A 24,592-nucleotide genomic window follows, 5' to 3' on the forward strand; every position below is an offset into this window, starting at 1 on the left:
ATTCTCAATTGGGTTTAAATCTGGGGAACTTAGTGGCGAGGGGAGTACAGTAAACTCACCTGGTGCTCTTCAAACAATGTACGCTGCAGATTGTGTGACACATTGCTTCGTCCTGCTGGCAGATACCATTGTATCGATTGTGTGTGGGGGTGGTCGTGGTCCCCAAGGATACATACATACCTGTGTTGAGCCACTGTGCCTTCCAGAATGACAAGATTACCAAGGGAATGGCATGACAAAATTCACCGGACCATAAAGTATTCAGGGTGTTCACTTTCAAATCTTTTATGTTGCACATGCCAACAGTGATAGAGGTACTCAGGGTACCCTCCGCCACACACCGTCAGGTGGCTTGCGGAGTATGGATGTAGATGTAGATGTAGAAGTGATCTGTCCAATGGAGCATAAAATGTTATTCATCTGAGGAGGCCACCTGTCGCCACTTAGTGGATGCCCAGTTGCATTACTGCCATGCAAATTCCAGCCTTTGTCACAAATGAAAAGCAGTCAACATGGTTGGTAGCTCCTTTGTTCATTTGAGCATTCATTCAGTTGTTCAACAGTTATAATCTATTCATCTGTACACATCTCACAGCTATCATTCACCACAATCATCTACATCCTGTGGTGCACCACAGTTGCCTCTGTGCCAGTCTAGGACAGTGCCGTTTCGCCACGCACAGTATACTTTAACCATGGTGGCAACTGAACAGTTTACAGACTTAGCTGTTTGGGAAATACTTTGTCCAAAAGCCAATGATCATGTCCTTTTGAACATCAGATAAATCATTCCGTTTCCACAATATGATACTGTTGTCCGCTCCCTCTCCCCCAACTCACTTTATACACCCACAACTGCAAGTGCTGCCATCTGAGTAGGTACTGCATATTAACATCTAACATAGTCGCTGGCCACATTAATATGACTGGACAGTGTAGTAACAAATGTCTGCCACACTAGCATGTGGAAAATTTTGTCAAGACTTGTCATAATTTTGTACAAACAATTCCAAAAAAATTTAACTATTCCTGGCCAAATACTGAACATTTTTTCAAATATATACACAATGTTAAGCAAGTAGCAGTTTCAATTTGTTATCTAAATGTTTCAGCAACAGTAATGTTATCAGTTTACTACAGAGAAGAACAATGGGAAAGAAAAAGTGAAGGAAAAATATAAATGTGCTGGAGAGAAAGGGAAATCACTCCAAAGTCTGGACCAAAACACTTATTCCTAGGTAACTTCTTTACCTCCAGTGCCCATACATCTTTATTTTTCTCTATGTCCCATCTGCATCTTTACACTCATAAATCAATTTTCTCCTGGTTACACAACTGAGGTGTACACTCAAATTCAATCTCATATCCAAATATAATGCTTCTTTAATGACTTTACCCACAATATTTACATTAATTCATTCAATTTAGATAACCCTCACAATAACAATAGCTTAATAACAACACACACACACACACACACACACACACACACACACACAAACGCGCGCGCGCGCGCTAGAAGAAATGACTTTTTTAACTACATTAAGATGCACTCTATACTATTTTGTGTATACACTGAACTATAACTATGTAATACCCACACTATATTACTCGGAACCCTAACAGTGACTCAGTGCAGCTCATTTTATCTGTTCCTTTCACCATATCACATAAATGAGGACTCAGAACCATACGAACCATGCTATTTGATGCCACATTCCTGTGAGAGATTAAAAACACTCTGTCTAGTCATTTGTAGTTACATTAACAATGCTTTCCAAGTGCCTTGTGTTTCCAGGCAACATTCAATGCCTTCTATATGTAGAATAAATAGCGAATGCCACATAAAAAACTCTACAATTTTCATGGAAGTTCTGTTTTTAAATTCACTCATCTCACTTTTAACACAATTAAGTACAAAGGAGAAAGGCGCAACCATGATCTGAGTGTAACTGACCCATAACATTGAGTTACAGATTTTCTTTAGAAGAAGCTAAATTGAAGCATGTGTTTCAGGAAGTTACAAATTACTGACAAGAAGAGCTAAACTTTCAGTAACTGCATTGAAGTAAATGCTGACTCTAAAATGCAATATTACTTAACATCAAACAGAAGCGGCACTCAGAAGCAAACAGGCACAATCCCAGTAACACATACTACTCAGTGCCTCTTTTGCTTGGCACATTTTGATCTATTTTCAAATGAATATTATAATCAGTTTGGATTTTCTAACAGTGCATATATGCAATAAAAATGTTACTCAAAGCTTTAAAATATTTGTGTTACATTACTTTTTCCCTGGATTAATTTTAAAAAGATTATTCCATTCTGATTCTTTCATAAAACAAAGGAAGGCAATTTTAAATACGAACAAAACTAATACCAGCTATTGGAAGGAGAAGGGAGAAGAGCATCAGGTTCATGTGTAACAAAACAGATCTCCCATTGCCTCAGCCACTCCCTGGAAGATCAGTTACACCACGTCATTCATGATGATCATTTAAAGGACATGACTGTCGCAATTGAGGCACCAGTTATGCACTCACTGATCTGCACCTCATGCCCGGTCACATAATATGGCCATTATGGGTTTTCAAGCACTCCCACAAATTTGACTGGCCACAATCACTCATGAGCAAGAGTCATTAGACACACATCTCCTACATGTGGACGTATATTTTCCATTATTAAACATCGACTGACAACAGTGGTATTGGCTGTGACTTACAACTGCAGCAGCAGCACAACTGACCTCCTACCTACCACGAGCCAACCCAATGTCTTCTGGCCTCTGCTGGCCTTGACATCACTGCTGCCAGCAGGAGTGATGACCTGTGCACCACCCCAACCAACCCCCACCCATTCACCAATGATACCTGTCCAGAACCACTTCTGCTGGTACCACACGATTCGCTGACTATACCCACAACTGTCATTTGCTATACGACATCCCAAACTCTAGGCATAGTTTGCAGAAGGGGCACTGAACTGTACGGGATACCTCATCTGCCTAGACAGGATGGCAATGGTTCTCTGCCACCTCACTATCACAGCAACAGGCTCTTCATTCTACACTGCATCAGGGACCGACACTTCCTCATTGAGCAGCTCAGAAGTCAGTACTTTGGAACCCTCTTCCATATCACCGACACCTGCCTACTCATCCCTCAAGCTTTGTGTAGCAAATGACTCCATAATCTGAGTCTGTGGATCTCAGACCCATATGCTGGATGTGGGTTTTGATTTTGTTCTCATCTCAACATTGAGAGTTATGGGTGTTAGTCAGCCAGTAATAGGTGGAGACTTCCTTCAAAACTTACGTATGGGTCCTGACCCTTACAACAGTGTTTTGACTCACTACTAGTGGCTGCTCTGTCAGGTGTTGTCAGTCTCGCCCCTCAGCAGACCAGCACAAAGAACGTCACTGAACATGACTTACAGCTGCAGCAGGACCGCAGCCACAGTGGGAGCTTATGCAACTGCTTCCGCCACTCACCAGAATGCCCAATGGCCACCAGTGCATTCAGGACTTCACACCATTTATCGCATTCAGAAATTGCAGCTCTATTTTGCCTTACACGTGACAAACACCTATCTGCAACACAAAAATTCTACTATCCAGCACAGAATTCACCAAGTTGAGGAGGAACTCCTAGTGGCGCAGCACTGCCTTGGCCATCTTCATCGACCACCTCCGCCCGATTCCAACATATGTTTTGTTTCCCTGCACCGACCCAATTGCGAAGCTTTACTGTCATCTGCAGATACAACTACAGCATCAGCACCATCTGCACTACAAAGACCATTACTGCACTTTTCACTTGTCTTCCCTTTGATGTGCCTGAGCTCTTCCCCACAAGACTTGTTTGTGCAGTGCCCTATTGCAAACTGAACTGTTCATATGATAATCACTAACTCCCCTCCCCAGTACATCACAGACCAAATAACCTACTGCCCATTTAGTCGGGGCCACTAAGGTAGCAGCAGATTAACTCCCACATGGGCTAGCATCATACAGCCCTCTGACTGTTACCGGGCTTCACCCATCTAATTAGTTCCCAAAAGAGACTGATGTGTCAGGTTGAGTGGTGATTAAGAGTTCTCAGTGGTCATAGTGTACTGCAAAGCCACCCAATCCTCAAAATCCTGGACTTAACTCATTAACTGGCAAACGCCACTGTTCTGCACACCCCTATGTCCCTTGCCGATATCCAAAATACAGATATTATCACACCTTTAGGCTTGTTTGAGTTTATGCTCATGCCATATGGAATTAAGATTGGTGTTCAAACATGGTAGTACTTTATTGATGGTGTACTTTTCATGTTCTTGTTCATTTCCTCCACAAGGCTCTGCAAGTTTGTGGAGTTACACAGTGACACAATCTGACCAACCTTCGAACCCCATACTCGGACCCCCAAATGGAACTTTGAAGGGATGACTGTACCTTTGACATACTATTACATGGGAAACCTATGACACTGACTGTGTCTGTCAGTTGCGTTAAGCCAGCACGGGCTCTGCAAGAAGCTTTAGCAGGTGGTGATCTCTAACCAACACCCTTCACTAAATTGGCCGATGACTCGTCCCATCCTGGTGACATACGCCGAGCTTATGTTCAAGATTTTCTCTCTGAAGACCATAATCACAAGTTGACTGACAATGAACTACTTGTCGACGAGAGAATTCAGATCACCTGACAGCAGACAACTATCACCTGTCATTTCAAAACAACCATTAAGACACCGCCGATGTTGATAGGATCACTCTCACTTACCGTTTCTCTGCCGATAGTCTCCTCACTGTCACAACTGATCAACCACCCCTTCAGCTCTCACACCTTCACTGGCTCCACATGGCCCAAGTGACCTCTCCACCACACCAACACCACCATGCAGTCACATTTCGGCTGCCCCACCATGTGTCTACACATCTTCATGAATATTACCTGTACAACGTGTGACATACACTGGTTCTGCAGGAGATACCAACACACCCATCATCTCCCCAGTGTCCTGAGGACCTCTCCACCTCCATGTCATCTCATCACCTCCGCACTGCACACACGTACCCTCTCCGTGCTCCGCACAAGGGGAAGAGAGGGAGGGGGGGCTTTATGGGAACTCCGTGACAAACAATATCGCACACAGTCAGCTGAGGCCATGTGTGAGCAAGCTGATAGACAGTTTTTGTATTTGTGTAATGACTTCAAGCAGTGCAGATGTCCCTTTGTTGTACTAACTGTGCGAGGATAAATTGTGTGCTTATTCGGATATGGATTGTGTTGTTACACGTCCTCCATTCTGTCTATAGTAGAGCACCACATACTCAAACAAGTGGTGGCCAATATAACTTTGGAATAAAGTTTGAAACAGTTGTATTTGGTCTACAGACTAGACAATGACCATCTAGATGATCAGTCCTAAAAGAAGCAACAGAATTTGTTAATATTACTGAATATTAACAGACTTTACACATCAGTAAAATATGCAGAAATCAAGAAAATAATCACATGTAGATGAACAATTGACATATACACAAGCAAGTTGAAGAAAGAAAAACTACTGACAAAATATTAACTTCTGTGTTTAAAAAAACTCATAGTAATTCCTGTACGTGTGCTTCACAGACACCGGTGATGCATTTTATTATTTAAAATACTCCAAATTGTTTGAAGTATGTTGACTTATACAGACACCAGAGCAACTGATATCTTCATAGAAGCCAATACATAAATGAAATATTTACAGTAAAAAAAAAAAGGAATATTTAGAAAAGAGAACATAATGAAACATCAGAAAAGGGTTTATGCTATCTCTGGGTTCCTGATTTACATGGAGAATTAACTGTGAGAGATGTAGAATGAACTGGCATGGAACATGAAATTAAAATTTGAGCTCAATTAATCAATAACTTTAGATAAGCTGATGATAACACTAGTAACACAAAGAATACTACATCAAAAAGAATAATTTTATCATCAGGGACTGAAATTAGTATCAAGACACACATAGATGCCTCCAAGAAAATTGAAAAATATGGGTAAAGCTGTCATCGGCCCAAAGGATGGTTTGAACACCATGGTGCTATTGAAGGTGGTATGCTCTTTCCTTCTTCCAATCATTAAACCATCTGAGCCAGGAAGTTTTAGAGCAATCCACAATCAAATGTGGACACAAATCACAATATAACTCAGCAATTTTTACTTATACAAATCATTGTTAGAAGTGAAAGAAGCAGATTTAGATGTGCAGAACACTTAATATTAAGGTTAAAAGTGTCTCCTAGCTCAAGGTTACAAGTAAATAAGGTGTTTATGCTGCACAGACTCACTTATGGAACATTTTAAAAGTTACATGCTAAGACATTGTGAGAAGGGTTCCTCTGCTGTGAGTGAGTTTCCAGTACAATTTGGCAACACTGCTTTACACCATCCGGTCATGTTACACCATCCAGTCATGAAAACCTTGTACAACATAGAAACAAGACACAATTTTAATTGTCATTTGTCATGGCTGCCTGCTCTTGTGCTACGTTAGTTCTCTTGTTACTGGAATGAGTGTCGTTATGGTTGGCAGTGAATATATGAGTGGTAAAGAGTTGAAACTGATGAATTGTGTTATTGTGCACCTGCAATGACAAACCCGATAGCTTGTAACATCAGAGATGATGTTATTTGTGGTTCATGAAGGTGACCATTGACTAAAGCAGTGAAACAAGCATATGCCTTTGATTTCAGGTGTCAAGTTGGGAGACAAAGATAAATTGTGGCTCCACGCTTATGTTGCAACTTATGTTCATCAGCACTGAATACTTGGATGCATGGTAAAACATCTGCATAAAGTTTGGTGTACTTGCAATTTGGCACAAATCCACACATCGCACTTCAGATTGTTATTTTCGTATGGAGTCAATACCAAGACGAAGAGGAATTCAATGTCCTGGCATCCCATCTATCATTTGCCCTGTGGCTCATGGCAAAGGACTGCCACATCCTGTTCCCTCATGTGTACCACCATCAAGCAGTACTGATGATGGTGAACTGACACATCAGCCAAAAAAGTGCAATCATCTGCCAGTGATACTGACACAACATGTACAACAACATCGTCTTGAGAACCAAACAAAATCACACAGTGTAAACTTAGTGATCTGTTTACAGATTTAGATCTTACAAAGCATAAAGCTGGACTCTTGGCCTCATGATTGTTGCAGTGTAATCTCCCCACTGGCCTGTACATTTTGTCTGTGTTTCAGGAGCATCAGAAAAAGCTCGAGTGTAATTTCAGTAATGAAGATGACATTACATTCTGCAGTGGCACTGATGGTTTGTTGGAAGACCTGAACATTACAGACAAGCCAGATGAGTGGAGACTCACTATAGATGGCTCAAAAACAAGCCTGAAGCCAGTACTGTTACACAATGGTAATGAAAGCCCATCCATCCCTACCGCATATGCTGCCACAGCTAAAGACATTTACACCATGTTAAGATCAATTGTAAAATGAATTACACTAAGCGTGAATCGCTGGTACGTGGAGATTTGAAAGTCATTGCAATTTTTTGAGTGTGCAAGGGGGTTACACCAAGTATTGCTACTATTTGAGCAAGTGGAAAAGTCACACATGAGAAAAACACTACACACAGAGAGAATTACCTCCACAGACAGCTCTGGTGCATAGGTCAAAAAATATTGCCAAAGAACCTATAGTGAACTCTTAACAAAATTGTTCTTCCACAATTGCATTTCAAGTTGGGACTCATGATAGTAGTTGTTAAGGCTGACCACAGGAATGAAGCAGGATTTCAGTATTTGTGTAAGAAATTGCCATGACTCAGCACAGAGAAGATCACAAAGGAGACATGGGGGTATTCACTGGTCCACTGGTATGCCAGATGTTGGAGGACACACACTGAGTCCACTATAATCCCTGATCAAGCTGCAAGCTTGTAATGGAACAACATTGTTTGTTCTTGGGTAACAGGAGAGCTGAAAATTACAGGGACCTTGCAGATGAACTCATTTATAATTATACGGTAATTGGCTGCAACATGACCCTGAAGATACACCTCCTTTACTCCTGCCACAAAGTGTTCCCAGAGAACTGTAGTGCATTCTGTGATGAGCACAGCAAGTGGCTGCACCAGGACATTTCTCTCATGGAAAAGTGGTACACGGCATAGTGGAGTACTGCTATGCTGGCTGATTTCTACTAGATTCCACAGATAAATACGCCATATGCTATCCACAAGAGGAAGGCAAAGAAACGGCATGAATGAACTACGTAAGTTCAATTAATGTGTATGTTCTGTTGATTATGGTAGAAATGTAAGTGAGACAAAGTCCCATCTCACTTGTAACCCTGAGCTAGAAGACATTTTTAATCGTGATATTCATGTTTAGCATATCAGAACCTACTCTGGTTTCTGCAAAAAATCCATTGTGGACCAGCATAAGCAGAAAAAATCCATGGACAAACCAAATAGTGAAACCAGATCTTTGGATATGGTAGTTAACACTAATCCACAAACCGAGCGAGGTGGCACAGTGGTTAGACACTGGACTCGCATTCGCGAGGACGACGGTTCAATCCCGCATCCGGCCATCCTGATTTAGGTTTACCGTGATTTCCCTAAATCACTCCAGGCAAATGCTGGGATGGTTCCTCTGGAAGGGCATGGCCGACTTACTTCCCCATCCTTCCCTAATCCGATGAGACCAATGACCTCGCTGTCTGGTCTCCTTCCCCAAAACAACCCAACCCAACTAATCCACAACATTACTTTAGCCCTTGACAAGTAATTCCTGTGAGGAGGATAGTGCCTTGAAAGTCTGCTTTAACCAAAACAAATTAAGAAAATGAAAACTTTCATTTCAAGCAAGAATGGCAGAGACTTCTACTTCCAACAGCCTTATATGGGTGTGGAGAAATTTAATGTTACAAGGAACAATTCTTTTGAAATTTTGGTTTGGAGACTGAAAAATATTCAAAACAGGTTTTGTTTAAAAAAAGCTAAACTGCTTTTGGAAAGGTAAATACTGTAGATGAAGTTGAAATCTTTGGGACATAAGGCCAAAGAAACATCGGAGAAAGTAAAAGAGTATGTCACATACACGGTAAAATTTATGGTATTTGCTAGATGAGTTGGACAAAAAACTAGAATATTGTAAAAAGAGCTGTAGAACCACACATTCTTCAGAGTTATAAGGGAAGACATTACTCTTAATACCATGAGTTGGAAACAATGGGTTACAACAATGTAAGTAACAGTTACAATAATGCAGCACACACACACACACACACACACACACACACTGAATGGTGACAGAAGAAATTAAACACATACCCTTTGGCTTTTCCAACTAGATTAAGAGAAGAATTTTCTGCCTTCTCAAACTGGACAATTGTGTCACCTAAGCATCTTCCCAGCCTGGTTTTCTTTGGTTTAGCATCCTGGCCAGCTTTGATAGCATTCAAGTCAGCAGCTGAAAAATACACTTGACAGTCACATTATGAAGACAAAAAAATCAAAACTTAATCCTGTTATATTCTACACTACTATTTTCTCATAGTATCCTGGATGTTCAGCTTGGCAAATAATCTGACAAAAGTCTTTCTCCACACAGAACTTACTATAGTTATCAGCACAGGTCACTAGAAATACACAGAATAAATTAAACATGTAGTATAAAGATTCATTCCTGGTTCACAATAAAGGAAGTGGAATTGTTTTTAAAAATGAAAATTAAACACGTAATGTACTTTGCGATGACGTGTCAAAGGAACGTGCAAAACATTATTTAGGTTGAGTAAGAGAAGCAACGTCAGATTGGGCAATGAAAAGATATTGCAATAGGCCTGCCCTTGAAAGTAATACAGACAGGTTTGGCACAAATAATATTTAGTGTGAATGCCACCAACTACCTCTACATATGGCCACTGTTAGGTTTCCTTCAATATTTTCAATGTTCTTACACTAATACCACAAGATCAAAGATATTTCAGTTTCATGGCTCAGATTAAGGGACATCATACAGTCACTTAGTGCTAAGAAATAGTAGAGATTTCATTCAGTAAAATTTCCACTTCCTTTCCCATTACAACCTCAAAACTTAATAACAACACTTTGTAATTTTATTTTTGAATGAATCATCCACACTTCACACTTATGTTTTTGGAATTGCATAAATGGAAAATTGGAAATCCAGATAAAACTGCTATTATAGAAGACAGTGTAAAAATTAACATACCTTCAAGGCTTTTCACTACAAGTCCCAGTAGCTTTTTATCTTGAAAACTAAATGCCAACTGTTGACCAACTGTGAAAGCTTGGCCAGAGAACTGAAGCAAGAACTCACGGGCCATAAGGTCTGTGTCATATGGCTCCAGTGATACACTGTAACATACACAATTCAAAATATTTTATTCTACTACTAGACATCTATTGTAAAATCTGATTGATATTCAGTGTGTTGATTATTAAATTTTTCAAAACTTACAAAACGGAATATGCTGTTAGGTCTTACATGCATAGCATTTGGTGAAATGTTATTTTTCTCCCTATTACATTTACATCTGTGCTCCATTAATTTCTCTAATTCTGCTGTCACAGTCAGGCCATAAGATGTATTTTTAGAAAGTATTTATCTTTTGAAATGTACTGGAAAATGAGATTTTGGAATATGTAAGTATAAACTACATCATCTTTCTTGTAGTGTGTCCAACTGCAGTTTTTTCAGTAAATTTGTAGCGCCATCATGCTGCCTAAATGAACCAGTGAAAAAGCTTGCTGGTCTTCTTTGATATTTTTCTTTCAATTCAACATGGTAAAGGTGCCAGACCATTAAAAAATCCCCAGGAACTGGCCAACCAAGGGTTTTGTAAGTGTTCTCTTTGTGTGTGAATTACACTTCCTTACAATTCCTACAATAAATCTCAGTCTGGAATCGGCTTTCCAGATAGCTGGATTCAAGTGGCCTCTCCACCCTTACTTGTTCTGGACATGCACTACTAAATACTTAATGGTTGTGATCTAAGAGGCTTATCAATGATTTCATCCTCAAACAACATGGGACATTTTCATTTACTTAAATAAAATATAGATATTTAGGTATAAAATCTGTTCCCAAACTCTGCACAGGCACTGATCAACTTCAAATGTATCTGCATTTTTTTCAACAATTTCCTATCAATGACACTTTTCTATACGCAACACCATTGTCTGCAAACTGCTGCATAGATAAGTACATATTATCTCCCAGGTAAAACTCCTGCATTTACAAGAGTGAATGGCAAATAACGTAAGTGTTTAACTGCCTCTTCACTTAACCCTTAACTACTATCGACCGTCTCTTAGAGCGCTACAGATTTTTGTGTCTAGATATTTCTCACACCCCCGCAAATCCAAATGGACTCTTCTGTGTACCTTCCTATTGCTTGACAAGCTACATGTTCCAGCATTCTTACATTGTTGCTGCACTTTGTTTCCTAATTATTCGCTGTCAGAGATCTCACAGACGTATCATAGTGTCTGCGCGCTGTGTTTTTGTTGTGTCCTACTGTTTCTCCATGGTGGGGAAAGCTGGACCTCCTATGCAATGTGAGTTTTGTGAGACGGATGTGGATGTTCAAGATCACCCCATTGAATCTCCGGATGAAGACTTTGAAGACAGCGATAATGACCCTGATTTTGAGATATTTAGTGATCACGACACTAATTCTGAGCAGGAAACTGAAAGTGATGAAGGTGTGACAGCTGATGACGATGGAGCTTACTTCTTCGGTAAGAACAGATGTTTTCAATGAACAAAAAACCAGCCACCAGCTAACATAAGAACAAGGCAACGCAACATTGTCTTGCAGCTTCCTGGACTGCGACAGATGGCAAAAAGTCTTTGAGAAAACCCTGCTGTTTTGGAGGTATGGAAACTGTTCTTTACACCAGACATTCTAGACAAAATCATTCGATGGACAAATCTGAAAATATCTATGCTTAGAGCACAGTATGCTAATGATTGCTTATCCTATCTACAAGATGTTGATGTCATTGAATTGAAGGCTCTAATTGTTCTATTAGTGTATTCAGCCATTTTCAAGTTGGGGAACGAGTCTGTTTACAGGTTGTTTGCAACCGATGGAACAGGCAGAGATGTTTTCAGATACACTGTTAGCAAAGGAGATTTCTGTTTTTATTGTCTGCATTACGATTTGACAATTCAGATAACCAGGACGAAAGAAAGAAAATAGACAAATCAACATCAATTTCACAAACCTTTTTCAGTATCATCAAAAACAGTCAACTTTGCGACTCTGTAGGTGCAACAGTGTGTGTCGATGAAATGCTTGTTCCTTTTCGTGGAAAGTGTGGGTTTAGAATGTACATGCCAAACAAACTGGCAAAGTATGGCTTCAAAGTTCAGTGTTTGACTGACACTTGTACAAATTACTTGTACAATGCATACATTTATTCTGGAAAAGGCAGCAACGGTCACACCCTTCCCAGCCATGAGAAAGGTCACAGTGTTCCCACACAGGCTGTTCTTCGACTGGTGAAACCCATTGAAAACACAAGGAGAAACGTAATAGGTGACAACTGGTACTCATCAGTATAACTAGTCAATGAACTTTCAAAAAAAGGTCTCAAATACGTTGGTATGCTGAAAAAGAACAAAAAGGAGATTCCACAGAACTTCTTACCTAATAAGAAACATGGTGTGAAGACATCCCTTTACAGTTCTACAGAAGACATGACTCTGGTTTCCTTTGTGCCCAAGAAGTCCAAAGCTGCAATACTGATCTATTCTATGTGCCATTCAGTAAATAATGATCCTGAATCAGGAAAACCTGAGATCATCCTGTTTTATAACACAACAAAAGGTGCTGTGGACTGTCTTGACCAAAGGTGTGCTTCTTATTCGTCAAGTCGCTGGACAAGAAGATGGCCTTTGGCCATTTTCTTCACATTAGTGGATGTTGCTTGCAGTGTAAATTGTTATGTGGTACATCAAGCTTATCCAAAGGCAGAAGTAACAACGAAATTGAGCTTCATGAAGACTCTAGCAAGAGACCTAGTTGAACCTCATATGAAGTGTACAACTTCTATTGGACACTTGTCATGAGAGTTGAGTGACACCATCAGAAGAATACTTCACTTACAAGATGAGCCTCAGACACTGAAAGAATTCAAAAATCGAAAAATGTGTGCCTTTTTCCCTCCTCATCTGAAGAGGGAAACAAGATATCCGTGTCAACAGTGTGGTGTTCTGATTTGTTTGGAGTGTTCCAGGAAGGTCTGTGTGAAGTGTTTGCAGGAGGAAATTGACTGAAGTATGATTCAGAGGCACATGAGAACACATACTTAGTTTTTACTTGTAATTTTAGAAGTAAAATGTGGCAAAATTTCTCCATCCATAGACTTATGGACTGAAACATTCGCTCTACATTGCAAAGATGAGTCTTAAACTGAAAGATGACTTGGCACACAATTTATCGTTAAGACAAGTTGGATTTTTTCACCTATTTATATTGCCTATTTGTAATACAATCTCTCTGATGATGATCTGTGTATGAGTAGAGAGCTATTTGCTGTCATTTTCATAATTCATAAAATAAAAATATACTCCAAATTTCACTTTGTTTTAATTGTTGAAGTGTTTAAAATACTGTGTTGTTTTTAAAAAATCAAATTTCTACAAAGTCCACATCTAAGAAGTGTAATGAACGACAGGAATTCAAGAAACTATATATATTCAGCAAAATTCTGGTTTGATATAGAAAATATAAAAATGCGGTCTGTGAGATCCCTCCAGAGTGACTGTGTTCCTGTGAATGACCATACTAGTTAAGGGCTAATGAAGTAGTTGTATGCTCATCATACTTGGTATGCATTTAATTTCCATATGGAATGCCTTACAACATTCCAAATGTATCCGTAAAAAGACTGCCACCCACATATACTCAATATGCTATACTGTCATGCACACATTCCTTAGGGTAGTATCTAATCTGCAGTACTGTTTTTCTGACTGACCATACATTTGCAGAAGATAATTCAAATGACAGTAACTTCTGGATGCATGGTATATGTGAATCTCTTCCAAGGTGTATCCAGATAAATCCTAAAAACATTTAACTCTTGAAAGAGATAAGTGATTTAACATTACCACAGCAGAAGAACAAGTACAAAATTTTCTTCACTCACTAATAGCACAATAGGTGTTTACAGGTTGAAGCAAAATATTAGTCAACAGAACATGCACTAGTTAAACTGGACGAGGTTGGACAATTGTTGAGCGTCTTATCACAACAATTACCCAAAATATTTTAGTGTCATCAGAATATTTAAACCATGATTGTCAAACCAGGGTTTGAACACATTGTTCCCAAAGAGGAATCTAATGTCAGTTTGACATATGCAGTTTCATCCAGTGTTATGACAGTTACTCTCTAATTAATGCTCTATAAGTAATGCAATAGGTTGTTCTCTCATTCGCTAGTATTCAATAAATCACTAAAACATATACATGACTAAATATGCCACTTGTAAAGTGCTCATACTTATTACCAAAGCTAGAAATGTGAAGGCAATGCACAATACTCTGTTGTTCCGCTTACAGTGATTTGTGCATGGAATTGTGTTCAGTCAAAAGGTGATGTTGTAATTACACCTAACAACAACACAATTAGCAACGAGTGTGGTCCTGTTCTCGATACAAATTTCTCCTCTGGTTGATCCCTTGTTTATTCTCACAATGGCTGTTGGTGTTATAGAGAACATCTTACATCGGTTGGTTGAACAGTAACAATCATTCACCAAGACATTGCACCAAGTACCACAGGTGCTGGACAATAAAACACAGGTACTTCAATCACTGGTTTCTGTTTTGTCTAGTTAGCATGCTCATCACTCTGTGCCTCCAGCTGGTTTCCTCCCCACAGCCTCCACAATTTGTATGCCTCCCTTTTCTACATACGATGAGTCCATTGAGGAATGAGATGCATACTAGAAACATCTCCTACAACACTTTCAAGCTTTTGGGATTACTGATGCCATTTTGTGTCATGGGCAGCTCAACTCCATGGGTTAAGTTGTCATCATTTTGTGTCCGATGTGCATAAAGAGCCGTATGCTGATCAGATTGTGCAAGATGCTATCATATTTCTAGCACAGGATAGTGAGGTGCTAGAGTGTGCCCTGCAGTGTGAAAATTCATCCCTCTCCGAGGTTTTAGCTATTGCACCGTCATTAAAGTGTTGCAAGATGCGGGTAACCAAATTGGGTCATGGTGTGAGGTATCGGCAGTCCAACCCTCTTCTCTGCACCAAGTTTCAGATAGTTTGCATGGGGAAGACATGGTAACAGCAGCCCACACACAATCACAGCATTATGGCAGCCAGTCTCGCTCCCAGCAGCAGCCACACGAACAAAGTAAACAGGCCAGTGAACAGCAACACACGTGATCCATACTCCATTCCTGCGCTTATTGTTTCATTAACCATGAGCACCCACACTGTCGGGAATGCTAGGCTACCTATCATAATTGTAACAAAAAAGGTCACACTGCTTCTGTTTGATATGCAAAAATGCAGCACAATGATTCTGATGCAGATACAGACATATATATTGTATCGGCTATTTTTGTTGTGCCAAACAAGCTTTTCATTGATGTTATAGTTCTTTGTAAAGTTCAGCACATGCAAGTGGATACAGGAGCTGTGGTAACCTTGATAAACTTACATCGACTTGGGCTCCACTCCAATTCTCTTTGTGTCAGAAAAGTTAGTAAATTACAATAAACAGAGTTTTCCTATTCTCAGCCAATTCTCTGCCCCAGTGACCTACAAGTCAGTAGTCCGGTCACTTACATTTCTTGTTATACATAATGCACATATGGAGAAACTTTCTGGATTATATGCTTTTCAGTTGTTTGACTTTACCATTTCTGATAAAGTGAATTTAGTGTATGAACAAGTGCCTTGTACACAGTTAGATGCATAATGTTCTGAGTTTTCCTCTTTGTAGTCTCCTGGAATGGGGTGTGCCAACAATTTTCAAATGCGTGTTACCATATCATCATCTGTTCATCCTCTCTCTCTCTCTCTCTCTTTTCAGGCCCATCTGGTTCCAGTGGCACTCAGGGAACATGTCAAAGATGAATTCGATCGCATCACAGAATGCAGTGTTTTTCAGCCTATTGCATCAAGCGAATGGTCTACCCCGTAAGTTATAGAAAAGAAACCGAAGGGCCAGCTATGCCCCTGCAGCGCTTTTGAAGTTTCTGCAAATGCACAATCTACAGTGGATGCAAACCCAATACCACACACAGACAAACTCTTTGCAAAGTTATCAGGTGGTCAATATTTCTCAAAAATTGACTTGTCGGATGCCCATTCTCAAATCCCTTTAGATACAGAGTCACAATGAATGTTAGTTTTCAATATCCCATACTTGTGGATGCCTTTTGGAGTTGCCACTGCTCCCACTATTTTTCAACATTTTTTGGGACAACTTACAGCCTCAGTATCAGGTTGTGCAAACTATTTGGATGACGTTTCTGGTGCCACCGCTGAGGAACATTTACAAAATCTCTGTATTCTTTTCTGTCCTCCAAGCAGCCGAGTTGAAGTGTAATTTAGAAAAATGCCAATTTTTTCAGCCTTCTACCATTTATCTTGGGTTTGAAGTTTCTTGCGAGTGTCTCAAACTGCTGCATCAAGATGTTTCTGCTAATGTGTTGCTTTCACACCCTATGTTGGTCAGAAAACTTCAGGTTTTTCTAGGCAAAGTCACCTACTTGCATAAATTTTTGCCTAGGGCAGCAACAATCACATAGATGTTACATGCGTTGCTGTGCAAAGGGACTCAGTTTTGCTGGTTGCTGGCTTGTGAAATGGCGGTTTCCACCCTTAAAACCAAGTTGCAGTCTGTGCTCTGCTTAGTGACATACCCACCAGGTCTCCACTTGGTTCTTGTAATAGATGCTTCACAGTATGGATTGGGGGCAGTACTGGCTCATAGACATGACCATAGCTCCAAGTGGCCTATTGCTTATGCCTCAAAAATGCTGACTCCTGTTCAAACTGGGTACTCTCAGGTAAAAAAGGAAGCTTTGGCCATTGTATACGCTGCGAAGAAATTCCATGTTTTTCTCTATGGTACCAAATTCCACCTGCGAAACAATCACAAACCATTGGTTTCCTTATTCAGTCCTCCTGCGTCATTACCAGTTTAAGCAGCACAACACAATCAACACTGCCCTCTTTTCCTTTCACATTACAACTAGAAGATTCATTTATGCCCTACAAACCAACAGGCAAATGCTGATGCTTTGTCCCACCTGCTGGCTGGTCCAGATCTAGGATTTCATCAAGAGGAACTCCTCTGTTCCCAAACTGATGTTGCTGCACAGCAGAAAGTTGATGGTTTTCATGTATCTAGCACACTGATTGTGAAGCCTGTAGCTTTGGATCCCACTTTGCAGAAAGTCATAACACTCATACAACATGGTTGGTCAGATTCACCATCTTGTCGTGCGTCTGACCCCTCCATAATTATTAGATCTTTTGACATAAATTTTCTGTTGTGGACAGAGTTCTGCTTTTACAGACGGGTTGCACCGCCCCTTGGTTTGTGATCTCCTCAGTGCTTCATTTGGAGGTTCTCCGTTTATTACAAGCAGATCATTGGGGTGTATTGCGCACAAAAGTGGTGACCCATCAACGCATGTTTTGTCCTGGTTTGGACGGTGACATTACTTGCCTGGTTGCCTCATGTTCAAGCAGCTCCCAGAGTGTCATCGTCTCCTTGGCTGATGCCGTTGCATGCGTGGGAGACTGTACACAAGTGGATTTCACTGGCCCGTTTCTCAATGGTTATTGGCTGTTGGTGTTTGACTCATATGCTCACTTTCTGTTCATAGTTTGTTGTGTTTCCACATCCAGAACTGTCACCATCACAGCCTTGTCCAAAATTTGTTCAATCGAAGGCTTGCCCACTATGTTAGTGTCCAACCGCAAGAGTTTGTAGTAGTAGTAGTAGTAGTAGTAGTAGTAGTAGTAGAAGTGTTTGTGGGCGCACAACAGGAAGGTCTTCAGTGCCCGTGCAGTATCAGCAAGAGTTTGAAGCAATTTGTGATTCCCATGGTATCCGTCACATAATTGCCCCACAGTTACAGCCCCAATCTAACAGTGAGGTGGAACGCCTAATGTAAATGTTCAAAACTCAGATGAAAAGTATATTGCCAACTCTTTGTTTGACAATGCCTTAGATCTGTTTCTCTCCACATACCACTTCACACTGTTCTACAAGAAGACTCTGGAGGAACTACTCATTGGGCACCAGCCGAGGACATTGCTACACCTCCTGTGTCCTCCACAGGGACATCAACCCGTGCCAGCATGGTGTGGTGGTCTGGGCATGCAGTTTTGAATATCATTCTAAATGGATTCTGGCTGTCATTGGCACATACCAGGGGCAGCTCTCTGTGACATTCGCACAGAGGATGGCCTCTGCTCGAAGCACCGTGATCAGTTCCGCTTTCGTGTCGACTGCTGGGGGTCCCCTGATGTCACACCATCGCCTCTGAGCCAGTCCACATTGGGTGTCACATCACCTACTGCTGCCAGTTTTCAACTCTCACACAGGAGAGGGCACCTGTCCTCTGTGGCTGAACCAGCAGTTCCTCTATTGCTTCTGACACCACTGTCAGGGATTCTGTCAACTGTTCCTGAATGCCACAAGCACTGTCTCCAGAGCCAATGCCCCAGGACAATGTAGAAACAAACCCAAGTCGCAGGTGTTGCCGTATGGTTTGACACAGGAAGGTGGGTGCAGAATGTGTCAATGCCCAAAGCACTTCTGACTGTACGCTCCCGCTGCAGCACACCACCTCAGAGTTCAGCAGGCAAGGACAGTGTGGACATCTCTAAGAAAATGTGATCTCCCTAAGAGAGGAGGATTGCAGTGACACATGTGCATACTTTCAAAAGGCCGTGTGTGCGATAGTGCTTTGTCGTCCGCAGAGGGTGCCTCACTGTGTGTGTGTGTGTGTGTGTGTGTGTGTGTGTGTGTGTGTGTGTGTTTCTACCACCCCCCCCCCCCACCACCACCACCACCACAGACTCCACTCCAAGGCTAGCCAAGCTACGCTCATCCTCAGTTCTCTCTGTGTATTCTACAGCTATCTGTTCACATAATTGGTTCCTGCTGAACATTAATTAAATACTGTGTTCAAGTTGTTAATGCTTCTGTGAAATAAAGTTGTGTTCAGTCTATTGGTTGTGTTGTATTTAATTACAACACTGCTGTACAGAAAAAGGATCACCAAGTAATGTAACTACACAGATGACAGATTTGACACACAGTACTAATGTGTAAACTGTTAACTACTACTGTATGAAAATACCTGGTAACACTTCACCATTCAGATTTCAAGAAATACCCCGCAAGTCAAGTATCATCATCATCTCATTGTGATAAAATGATATTTGTAAAGAGCAAGAGTTATATATAAAATACAGCATTACATTGTTTATGGCATGATGGAAATTCCATACTAAATTCTCACAGAAGTACAAACATGTGCCTTTCTTCAAGTACACAGCACTTCCACATACAGTACAACCTGGAGTCCAAAATTACCTCTCCTCATGGATGACAATTATATCCATGCATAAAATGTGACATCTTTAACAAATCACCATCGGTCCTGCTCATACACAATTTTACCATTCCAAAATTACATTTTTCTTTTTGTTTCCTTTTTCTTGTCTTACATGTGAGCAAACTGTGTGCATTGCTCTTATCAGACAAAAAGAAAGGATGGCAATTGTCATTACTCTCCTTAAGGATAGCCATTTTAGCAAACAGCAAGACATGTAAGCCAGAGTCAGAATGAGATTTAAGTGTAGCTCCTTCCAATTAATATTTCAGTATACAGTATATTACCCAACTCATCTTTGAGCTTTAAGTCTATTTCTCAAATGACTAATGTTTATTTTTCTGCACATTTGGCAAACCAATTGACAGTATTTGTATATGGTTTCTACAGTGTAGTGCCTTTCAATTTATTTTTGTTGTTTTCCTTCTAACACACTGGGCCATTCCTGTACACCTAAGCGAAATAATGATTCAGTGAAGAAGTTAGCATCTATCAACTGTGCCTAACCACATAGTGTCACTGTTAGAGAACAAATGTCAGCTGGTCAGCTATAAAATAACCCCAGTGCACAAAGTCAAAACATTATAATTCATTTATTACTTGCATTTTGACCAAGGTAATTAACTTTTACTTAAACTTTATTTCTGCTTCATACACCTCAAAATTTCCAAGCAGGATGAAAATTAGTGTTTCATTGCCAACTTGAATTTTGCAGCCCAAATATTTAATGTAAGCACTAACACTTTCAACTTAAATGACATATTTATTTAATTAAAAAAAGCAGCTGGAAATGTGAGACACAATGTCTTCGTTAGTTTTATAACACAAATAAAATTGAAGATACTGCATGCAAAATATTTTACAATTTTCGGCAAATATGAAAATGTTTCTAATGTAGGACGATCTTCAGCAACTCAATATCTACACAGTAAGGGCCAATGTCCCTGAGCACATTTAATAGTTTACAAAAGAGCTTTCATATTTATAGTACAGTGTCAATTTCCATGAATGAGAGGAAAAGGGCAAGAAAATTCTGAACAGTTTTAAATAATAACTAATTTACAGTGTTTCTAAATATGCCCAAATTGTCTTGTTCTCCTTTCTGACTCCAGTATTTTCACCAAGATAAATAAAGAAGTGAGGTCTTTCTCCCAGAAGCAAGCTTTTTAACTTCCAAACAGAAAAAACACAGATTATGTATAGAATATTAAAATATGAAATTGTGCTTAATCATGATAATGCAGGATGAATGAATGTATTACACTCACGATTTCTTTTGCAGAAAATCTGCTTCTAGAACAATGGTGCACAAGCACTCTGAACTGGAAGTAGGATCAAAATAATATGGTTTCACCAGTATCTCTTCATTTAGTGACAACATTGCCCATTTGCGTTGAGGTAAGCTGAAGCCAACATGGCCCCGAGGTACATCAGGATGGAACCGCACACTGAATATAAACTCTTTCCCATTCTTGGGTGTGACTTCTATATGTCTGCAATTTATAATTCCCAAAGGTTATAGGTAAATGTATTATAGTCATAAAATAGATTTACAAATTTGTAAAAGGAAGACATTTGTAATTGAAATAAATATCATCAGTTCGACACAGTAGCAAAAGCATTTATTTATAATTTTGTAGTGCACATTCTGAAATTTTATTTTCCAGATAAAATAGCAACGTAGAAATAATTAGATCTGAAAGTTTATACTTTATAATTTAAACAATGGAGTGTTCAGGTTGAAAAATCAACAATATTATGAAAAGAATAGATTGCTATTCACAATAAAGATGACATGTTGAATTGCAGGCGCAACAGAAAGACTGTTACACATTTAGCTTTTGGCCACAGCTGTCTTTACAAATGCGCATGAACACACCACTATCGGGCCACTCCACCCAGAAGGCAATTGATGCTGTGATGAAGCAAGCTGGGATAATTTTAATTCCTCTCTTGTTTTGCCGTCTGCCTCATGAAATTTGTTTTGTTATTTTTAACTATTTACCATTAGCATATGTGAATATAATCTGCATTTTCATATAAGAGAAAGGTTGGCCCTGAGTTTTAAAGAATTTAACACCAGATCTAATTTTGTGCTTAGTTTTATGTATGTAACTGATTTTCTAATTTATTTCAACTATCAACCCATTCATTGTCGGGAGATATCAGTAATTGCTTTGTAACTTAATTGCTATTGTTGACATATAAACAAATACAAATTCTATAATAATTATAAACGTTTAGAAGACAAAAGTTAGTAATATTAAAGTATCTATTTCGCTCTATTCGAAAACATGTTTGCAATGTCAGCACTTAATTCCAAAGTAATTAACAGTTTTGTCAAAAGTATTGTTTACATAACTACATTTGTTAATTTAATGATTTAAACAAAAAATTTAGCCTAAACCTTGTAGCAGAAGAAACTGTTAAAAGGAACAAATTTTTTGATATATTCAGTTAATTTAATGAGTAAAGTTTTAATTGTAATTTCTGTAAATTTAACTTCGAATAATGTGTAGTTTCAGTACCTATTATTGTGAGGATATATAAGGGCCTGATTTTTGGTCACAAGGCAATCAGTCCATGGCCGAGTTTCAGACAAGAAAACTGTGTTGCTTCAACTTAACTGTGGAATAAGTGTTAAACAATTAGGCCATGTGTAAAAACAGTCACAGTGTTTGCTCCATACATACCTTTCTATTCTTCAAGAACAGTGAACTTTGTGGTTATGTTTTTACTGCTCGAAAATGTTCAACAGTAAACTATTGTAGCAGTATGTGGATGGTTCATCTGCAAACTATTAATGAGGCTTATGGAAAGTTAAATAATAGTGCACTGGCCATATAAACGTGTATATGGGAGGTTGTGAGAAGTGAAAATAAAAGACAGTCAAACGCAACAGTGCATCTGTCGGCAACATTATTTACAGTAGTCAGTGTCCAAATTACAACACGATTTTTCAGCCAGTACATCGACACCAAACATAAACAACGAAGAAATAAAAGCAGGCAGAACCACTACAATGTGTTGAATAAAAGCAGAAATCCAGAGTGAGGCAGGGAAGGGGAAAGAACAGCAGAGTGTGGGTAGAGGGAAGAGCATGCAGGGACTAGACTGCAGGAGGACAAGGCTGCCAGACGCAGTGTAGGGAGGCTGTAGGGGGTGGGAGGGAGGGAGGGACGGCAGGGAAGAGGGAGGAACGGGGAGCAGGACAGGAAAAGAGCACAGAAGAGGAAAATGCCACTGGTTGCATTGGCAGATTGTGGCAACAACGAGTATGAGGGAACATGAATTGGGAGTAGATGTGGGACAGAGGGGGTGGAGGACATGGGAGTAGGTCAAGGTAGGGATAATTCCAGGAGCAGAGAATGCGTCTTAATGGTAACTCCCATCTGTGCAGTTCAGAAAAGCAAATGGTGGAGGTAAGGATCCAAATAGCCCAGGTTGTGAAGCACCCACTGAAATGAAGCACATTTTGCCACAGGGTGGTCCACTTTCCTCTTGGCCACAGTTTGGCAGTGGCCATTCATTCTCATGGAGAGCTGATTGGTAGTCATGCCAACAAAAAAAGCTGTGCAACGACCGCAGCACAGATGGTATATGACATGGCTGCTTTCACAGGCGATCTGGCCACTGAAAGAATAGGACAAGCCCGTGATGGAACTGGAATAGGAAGTGCTGCATGGGTGGATTGGGCTGGTCAGGCTACCTGTGAAAGCAGCCATATCATATCAGCTCTGCTGCAATCATTGTACAGCTTTTTATATTGGTATGGCTACCAACATTTGTCCACTAGGATTTACCAAGCATCTGTCCATCAGGATGAATGGCCACCTCAAAACTGTGGGCATGAGTGAAATGGGCCACCCTGTGGCACAAAGTGCACCTGAACATACTGTGCTTGATTTCAACAGCTACTTCACAGACTGGGCCATCTGGATCCTCTCCTCCACCAACAGCTTTCCTGAACTGTAGAGACAGGAGTTATCCTTACAACACATTCTCTGCTCCCGGAATTATCCTGACCCAACCTATGGTAACCTAAGGTTTCCACACCCTCCTCCGAAGAGTTTCCATCCCGTCCCACACATCACCTGATTCGCGGCTTCTCACCCTGACTGCATGCTGATCTCTGCCAATGTACCCTCCAGTCTTTGCCCCTTCTCTGTACCTCTCCTTCTCCCCTCCCCACTCCTCCACCTCCCTCCCAACACTGTACCTGACAGCACTGTCCTGCTTCCACCTAGTCACTGCATGCTTTGCCAGACAGCCTTCTTCTCTCCCTCACCAGTACCCTGCTATCCTTCCCCTTCTCTGCCCCACTCTGGATTTCTGCTTCTGTTCAACATGTCAGTTACATTCTGGCCTGAATGGCCAGAGACAGTAGCCATGCGTACATGAGGTGTGCTTGACTGTGTGTTCTCTTCTGAAGAAGGCTTTGGATGAAAGCTGATTGTGTAACAGTCTTTTCATGGTGCCTGTCTGCAACTCAGCTTATTTGTAATTTAACAATTTGACACTAGCTGTAAAGTAAATAATTCAAGAAAAATACAGAACAGTTTCTTATTCCAACTAGGCTAAGTTTATTAATACAGTATATATAATTTTTACTTACTTTACATCATTGGGAAAATCCCCTTCATTCAAAATTGCACAATTTGTCAGCGTCAGTTCATCAGTTGGACAGCGGAAGACTTTCATACGCTGAAAGGATTAGCATAATAGTCAAATGCAGTGAAACTAGAAAATCTTTCCAAACAATATTTTCTAATGGACTTGTTCATGCAGCAGTAAGTACAAGCCAACTGCTGAGATCTTTCCCCCTAACCAAGAAAAATATTCTAAAGGCACACTAAAATTTTTGATCCATTTTCATAAATAGATAAGAGACAAAATTTTACTTTTTCTGTAGGAACCAATAAATGAGGAAG

General features: G+C 40.2%; 1 protein-coding gene across 1 annotated transcript in view; it reads right to left on the bottom strand.

The window, feature by feature from the left end:
• LOC124721934 (vesicle-fusing ATPase 1) overlaps positions 1-24,592 on the bottom strand; it is a 94,849-nt gene that overhangs the window by 41,250 nt on the left and 29,007 nt on the right. The window contains exons 2-5 of the mRNA XM_047247092.1: positions 24,277-24,365; positions 20,930-21,154; positions 10,254-10,399; positions 9,350-9,488 (exon numbers count right to left, since the gene is read on the bottom strand). Coding sequence (XP_047103048.1) covers positions 9,350-9,488; positions 10,254-10,399; positions 20,930-21,154; positions 24,277-24,365 — 599 coding nt within the window. The remainder of the gene's footprint in view (positions 1-9,349; positions 9,489-10,253; positions 10,400-20,929; positions 21,155-24,276; positions 24,366-24,592) is intronic.

Source organism: Schistocerca piceifrons, chromosome X, assembly GCF_021461385.2.
Source record: "Schistocerca piceifrons isolate TAMUIC-IGC-003096 chromosome X, iqSchPice1.1, whole genome shotgun sequence".
Lineage (NCBI taxonomy): Eukaryota > Metazoa > Arthropoda > Insecta > Orthoptera > Acrididae > Schistocerca > Schistocerca piceifrons.